Source organism: Impatiens glandulifera, chromosome 3 (genome assembly GCF_907164915.1).
Source record: "Impatiens glandulifera chromosome 3, dImpGla2.1, whole genome shotgun sequence".
NCBI lineage: Eukaryota > Viridiplantae > Streptophyta > Magnoliopsida > Ericales > Balsaminaceae > Impatiens > Impatiens glandulifera.
In genome coordinates this window covers 47,454,729-47,462,155 of record NC_061864.1, presented here as the reverse complement: position 1 = coordinate 47,462,155, position 7,427 = coordinate 47,454,729, and the positions used below count along the sequence as shown (strand labels likewise).

Here is a 7,427-nt window from a genome sequence, read left to right as displayed (position 1 = left end):
ATCTCATATACAGCTTTCATCTCTTGCTATCAAATCATTCAAGCTTTCAAAATAGTGTGTGTTAGAAACTCAAGTGTATTACAATGTCATCTATTCTGTGTGAGTGGTGAGTATTATAAGTTGACAGAATCTATTTCGGTTCAATAGAGTGACCTTATTGAGAGGTCGAAAATGAGCATTTACTAAGCCTCGGGTGTTCGACGTAAGCTTTGTAAACCGATTGAATATTCTAATGAATATCCTTCTCAAAGGTTTGAGAATATTCTAATGAATATATCATTCTCTCTCCATATAATATAATATATATAGATTATTTCCTTCTTTTGTACATAACATTGAAGCACACTAAATTGGGCCTCAAAACCCTAGGCCGAATTCCACGAATCTCTACATTGTCTCTATGTCCATTATCAAACGAATGAGCCTCATCACTAAGAACATCTTAGAATCGATCCTCCTACTTCTCCGATTATGTTCCAAACTTTGTGACGTGAATCAAGTCGCAATATTTTCGAAACTTGATTCCCGTCATAACCTTTGTGGCCATATTTTTAGGGATTTTCATCAATGTGAATCTTCTCCACAACTACCGCTCCACTCGCTATGACATCTCAAATGTAGTGAAGTCGAATGTCGATGTGTTTTGTGCACTCGTGAAACATCGAGTTCTTGGACAAGTGTATGACGCTTTGGTTATCGCAAAACAGCTCCACCTTATCATGCTTCACTCCAAATTCACCCACAAGACACTTCAACCAAAATGTCTCCTTGACTCCCTCTGTCACAATGATACACTCGGCTTCTGTTGTTGAAAGAGAAACTACAAATTGTAATTGTGCCTTCCAACTTACCGAGCATCCAAATAGGGTAAACACATATCCCGTTAACGACCTTCTCTTGTCCAAGTCACCTACAAAATCATCATCAACATAGTGTTAGCCATGGTGGAAGGGCCGTTGTAAATAGCATCATCATAGGGCCTGGTGTGGGGATCTTGGTCATTACCAGACCCACCACTTTCAATTGCTGTCAATCTTCCTTCAAAGGCATTGAACCTTCGATCCATATTATTGTTTAATTCTGTCATATTCTGCTGTAAGGCGGCATGCATAGAAGTTGATTATCGGGTCAGACCTTCGATTAGGGCCTTAAGAGAATCCATCTCTCCTTGTTGGCGGGTTTCTATCATCTTAGAATCGCCTTACTCTATTACCAAGATGTTACGACTTAATATGTAATTGGAGTTAGAGTTCTTGATCTCTAGGACCGAGTGGAAAATCTTTGATCAAAGTGCAGCGGAAGATTTATAAAAAAAAAAGATTTCAAGATTATAGGAGAGGAAGAATCAAAGATGAGAAAAGAATACTGCTGATATACACCTAACAGTCCAAAAAAATAGTCAAAATAGAAAATACAATTGGGATTAAGAACTTTCATAAGCTTTTTCATATATCCATGCCCCATCGGGGGAGTGAGCTCAGCATATATAGCAACTGAATTCCCCTAAAATATTCAGTTACAACTGTTATAACAACTACTAGAGAATTAACCAAAATCAGTTTTGTGAATAACAGAAAAGTGAAACAAAAAGAATTTTAGAACTGAAAACAGAAATCCCACACCATTTAGCCCAAGTGCTCAATAGGACTGTGAATGGTACTGGGTCTGTTCACAAAGAGATAAACAAATTTTGTTTTGAGAAGATTAAAACTATTTTTTCCTATAATGTCCATTTTAATCGTAATTATATTATTATAAATCTAATTAAAAAAAATACATTTTCTGGTGATAGAAATATTAATGATTTTGTAGTTTATGAAACTTTTCTATTATAGATATACACCCTTTAATTGTTTCATAATATGACTTTTCATATAAAAAACATAGAAGTAAAATGGTCAATATAAAGTTTTACCATACAAATTCAGATTATTGAAATGCAGTAAAGATGTCTCACTCTTTCCAAAAACAAACTACAGAAAATAGATCATTTGTATTATTATATCTATCATTCAGAATGTGTCCTCTCCTCATCTTCGACTTCAACTTGTTGAACTCCAAAAGATACATTCTTTCGATTCGATTTAAGAACAAGCTGCATACAAATATAAAAATAAAATACGTACCAAGTTGATACAAGGAGTCCCAACAATACAAATTAAATTACAAGAAACAATAATCATAAAACAATTATTCTTACTTACATGAAATTCATCACCAGCCACTAAAGGACCATTTACCTTCCCACCAAAAGTATTCCCATAGGAATCACGTAGAACAACACCAATAATACCATATTTACTATGTATATTACCAGTTGATTCCTTACAACTTAATGATGCACTAAGTTGTATGACCTTGAACGACCCCTGCATTACAATTTAAAATAATGCATAAATATACAAAAATATTATTTGAAACATATATATATTTACAAGAAGTTCTAGATTTAGTATGAGATTGCACCATGAGGGTCTTTGTGATGTTATTAGTGGACTGGATCTCAGCATAAGAGATTGTGCCAGTTGCAGACAAAACTATAATGTCACGGGGAATGGTCAATGCAAATTTTATTATGGTTTCAACTATGTCCTGAAAGAAACAAAAGGCATAAAATATAAGTTATTATATAAACTAGGTATTTTGAAATTTTTGTTTTTGTTGTTATCAAAGTTTATTATATTATTAACAAACAATTAAATTAAATAGTCAATAAGTTGTAACTTTGATTATATCCATAAAATGAATAAAAGTGAGGGAAAATATTAGGAGAATATCAAATAAAAGAAATAAATTTGATAAATAACAAAAGTTTAAATTTAAGGATCACAACTTTCAAAGTTTCTCTTCTATATTAATTTTACCTGTCCTTTTTCTAATGTTATAGAATGGTAGATAACTTCTTTGTCTGCACAAGTATTCAATACAATAATCAGTTTAATTTATACAACAAAATCATTACCATTTAGTTGAAAAACAAAATAATAAACTCAAAGATGAAAAATAGATTATCCACGACTCACAAATAATAATCAAATTGACAAGTATATATGTTTTGAATGAAGGAATTAAGTGTTCATCAAGATTCCCTAAAAAGAATTGTAATTTTATTTCGAGTTTTAATATTATCTTCTATTATTGGCCTAATTTGCCTTAAATTTGAGATCTTAGGTGTCACAGAGTTCACATATATCCTTACATTTTTTCCCCTGGCATATCAACATGTATAAATTTTAGATAAGATATACTGTACACTTTAAATACAAAACAATTGATCAAAAACATCAATATATTGCAGGTATTATGTTTATAAAGAATAAGATATACCAATAGAAAAAATAAAACTTAATAAAAACAATAATATTAGAAAAAAATGCATTTAACTTTTTATATTAAAATGATTTAACATAAAATGTGACCGTAGATACGAAAAATGAATTAGATCTAATATATACGCAAAATGAGATCCAAAAAACTAATTAGATCATTTCAAAAATAATTCAATATTTTCATAGAAAATAGACTCAAACAACATTTTATTATACAACACAACTTAAATATTTTTGATAGAACAACTTGAATGTGTTCTTCTCTTTTTCCAAGGGTTTTTGAGAGCTCAATTACAAATCTCTCCTTAATACGACAAATTTACTTAAATATTTTTGATAGAAAACTTGGGTGTGCGTGTTTTTCTCCTTTTCCGAGTGTTTTTGAGAGCTCAATTACAAATATTTCCTTAATACGACAAATTTACTTAAATATTTTTGATAGAACAACTTGAGTGTGTTTACTCCTTTTCCAAGTGTTTTTTAGATATCAATTACAAATCTCTCCTTAATACGACAAACTTACTTAAATTTGTTCCAAACTTCTCAATAAATAAATTATGATTATATCACCTCACCTTAAATAAATTCAATATGGTACTTATTTTAAACAATAAACCAAATATTTTTAAAATTAGTTTAAAATGTAAAACATAATTACAAATAAAAAAATTATCATCCTACCAACTACTTATTAGAAATAATTCAGTACATAATTCAGGTCCAAATCTGCTGTCACACCACATTTTCCAATTCTCTCAACTTCTTCAAAATTCATCAAAATCATATAAAGATTGAATAATTTTTAATCCAAAGGGAAGAATTTTTGAAGAAGGGGACAATACATGTGGCCGAACAGATACGTCCCTCATAATTCATATATTTATTTTACAATAAAATGATATGCAAAACTTATAATAAACATGTTATATAAAGATAATAAGAACATAATAGATTAACATGAGTTACTATTAAGCTTTTGGATTCATAATCTAAATCTCATACTTTTTTCTTTATATAAATCGCATAATAGTAAATGGAGCAAACAAACAAATTATGAAAAAATTTAAATACGTGCAAATTGTAAAAGAGTAAAAAAACTCACCATCATCCATTTGGGAGTTCGAGCCTGAAGCCATTTTGCAAAGTCTACCTTAGAGATTGAAGGAGAATTTAGAGAGAGAAAGACAATAATAAGAAAAATTATAACACTACAAAAATGATAAGTCAATTGTGAAAGATAAATAACTTTTAAAAGGTAAAATATAGCTTTTACTTTTATTTTTACTTTTTTAATATTTTTTGAATCTTAATTATTTTACTTTTTTCTCTCGTTGAATCTTAAACTTTTTACTTACTTTATATATACATATATATTAAATTAAAAATAAAAAGTTAAATGGCATTGAATAGAAAATATTTATTTATTAATTTATACATAGGATTTACTAAATTTACATGGTAGGTTGAAAAATATAATTAAAATACTATATTTAAATGAGTCAAAACATATGTGGTTGGGATAAAAGATCAAATATATCCGTTGCTTGAACATAATTTCTATATACAAGTTTAAATATTTTAAATATTAATCATTTGAAATTAAAAAAATAATAAAATGCCTCCCAAAATTCAAATTTCAAATAACCATGTATGGTTTGATTCATATTTTAAAATTTAGTATTGAAGGTAATAAATACAATTTAGTAGGATATTTGCAATGGAATATTCAAACTATTTCTGAATTTTTGAAATTTTATAAAATTATTTGAAAGGCTCCAATTGGAAGAACAAGTTGTTTGGCATAAAAGAAAATCAAACAAGCCTTATAATATTTTCTAAATGTTTGAAATTGAAACTTTATATTCAAAATTGGACATATATAAAGTTGGAGGGCCGAATTGGATGTTGACGAAAGTCCGAGCACCAAATGAATTTAAATTCTTAAAAAATAATTTGATTTTAGAATTTTGGGGTTGCAATTGAACAAAGCTCCAGAGACCTAATTAATTCATAATTAAGAATTAATCATTGATCTTAACTTATAGAGCCATTTTAAACTAATTAGAAGTCCAGGGGTCTCTTTGAGCATCCCCTGGAACTTCGGGAATTCAAATATAAAAACAGTAAAAATATGTTGTTTGTTCATCATCTTCCTCGGGTTGTGCTCGTCGGTTCCCGAGGTTGCGCTGGGAGTTTCTCCGACAGCGGACGACGACAATTGCAAACGCCTAGGAATCCTTCCTGTTCTTTTCGTCCAAACGTCACTGGAATCCGAAGTTGAAGCTATGTTCTTCCGATTTATAGCATCGCTTTTCCTAGGGAGTTCAATTCTAGCTTCGATGCTACTCTTAAAGATAGGGATTCGATGCGATGGAGGCTCGCCGAAGCAATGACGACCTCGGATAGGTATTTCAAAACGAAGAAACGACAAGTAGAGGAATCCAAAGACAATTCTCCTGTGGATTTGAGAATATAGACGGCGATTACCGTTATTAAATATATGAAGGCTATTAAAGATAAGGATGCCCTTTTACATTCCAAGGAGACTAGAAAACATAAAGTCTCATTTATTTCCAATGAAACGTCAACACCTATCAAGGGTCTGCCAATTAATAAATGATGTTATTTCCCAACACATTCAATCTTGTATATCATTAGTGTTGTCATTTATTCTTTTAATCTTTCAAATGAATGTAATGTATGTAAATAGTGTTGATGTAATATCAAATATATACATAAAAATATAATCTCCGTTCTATCTCTCTCTCATTCACTCATCTCTACTTATCATTTATTATATCCTCTCTAACTTGGTATCAGAGCAATCAACAGGGAAACCCCTCTTACATCGACCCCCTTCTCAAATGGCTCAAAATAATGCCTACTCTCTTCAACATATATCTATTATCAAACTCGACCAAAAGAACTTTGTTCTCTGGCGTTCTCAAGTTGTACATGCTCTCAAAGGGTGTGGATTCTTCGGATTCGTTAATGGAGATCTCCCAGCTCCTATTAAAACCGAATATGCATCGACTTCCACTAAGCTTTAGGCCTGGGAACAATAAGATCAACGTTTGTTAAGCTGGCTCCTCGGAACACTATCTGAATCGGTGTTTGCACAGGTCGCGGGTGAAAACTGTATTTCATCTCAATACCTCTGGAAAACACTTGAGCGACGTTTTGCTACTCAATCGAAAGCTAGACTAATGCAGTTCCGCCTTCAACCTCAAACTATCAAAAAAGGAGAATCATCCATGGAGTCTTATCTCCAAGATATCAAGGTCATAACTAATAACCTTGCGGCTGCCGGGAAGAAAGTTATAGACGAAGATCTTATTCTCTATGTTCTTGGCGGCCTTGGACCCGAGTATGAATCCCTTCTAGTCGCAATTACTACACGTCTAGATTCTATTAATGTCGATGATCTTTCTGGATTACTTCTCACAGATGAAATCAGACTTGAGTCTCTCTATGCCAACTCGCCAACTGCTAATGTTGTATATAGCCGCCGCGAAACTTCAACGACTACGAATCATATGGATAAAGGTGTATTTTCTCCCTCTTTTGGATCTGTTACTCGTCCATCGACACCAAGTGTCTCTCTTCACTCACAACAGAGTGTCTCTACTACATCTTCTATTTTAGGTCAGCCATCAAATTTCTTTAATTCAAGGACTGACCCATCTCGCCCTCATCATCCTATCGTGGTCCTCAAAATCAAAATCGGCCTAAATGTCAAACATGTGGTCGTTTTGGATATCTCTCTAATATGTGTCGTTCTGGTTTAATTTGTAACTTTGTAATATTCTAGGACATTCTGTAGGAACTTGTCGACGCAGATTCGACCAGAATTTTTGTTCATCTTTCTCGTCGGTAGCTATGATGGCAACTCCATCTATTGTATCTGACTCAGCTTGGTACCCTGATTTTGGAGCAACTGATCATTTGACCGATAACTTGGACAATCTCTCCATTCATTCTCCTTACAATGATGAGCAACAAATTCTAGTTGGGAATGGAAATGGGCTAAATTCCATTAGATGAACGATTGGTCCTCATTCGACCCTCCAAGAGCGCCCACATAATTCGCTTTAGTGG

At 32.0% G+C, this 7,427-nt stretch overlaps 1 protein-coding gene across 1 annotated transcript; it reads right to left on the bottom strand.

Moving 5' to 3' along the window:
* Window positions 1-2,008: 2,008 nt before the first annotated feature.
* LOC124930291 (AT-hook motif nuclear-localized protein 14-like) lies at window positions 2,009-4,465 on the bottom strand. The gene is made up of 5 exons (XM_047470649.1): window positions 4,432-4,465; window positions 2,865-2,908; window positions 2,467-2,592; window positions 2,205-2,369; window positions 2,009-2,095 (listed from the first exon to the last, which is right to left on the bottom strand). The coding sequence occupies exons 1-5, from the start codon at window positions 4,463-4,465 to the stop codon at window positions 2,009-2,011; spliced, it is 456 nt and encodes a 151-aa protein (XP_047326605.1).
* Between the last annotated feature and the right edge of the window lie 2,962 nt (window positions 4,466-7,427).

What these genes read in the sequence shown, in the direction of transcription:
- LOC124930291 (XM_047470649.1), bottom strand. Translation starts at nt 4,465, where the DNA reads ATGGCTTCAGGCTCGAACTCCCAAATGGATGATG. An exon ending in GAACTCCCAAATGGATGATG is followed by an intron (nt 2,909 to 4,431) that starts GTGAGTTTTTTT and finishes ATACTTGTGCAG; the next exon opens with ACAAAGAAGTTATCTACCAT. An exon ending in TAACATTAGAAAAAGGACAG is followed by an intron (nt 2,593 to 2,864) that starts GTAAAATTAATA and finishes TGTTTCTTTCAG; the next exon opens with GACATAGTTGAAACCATAAT.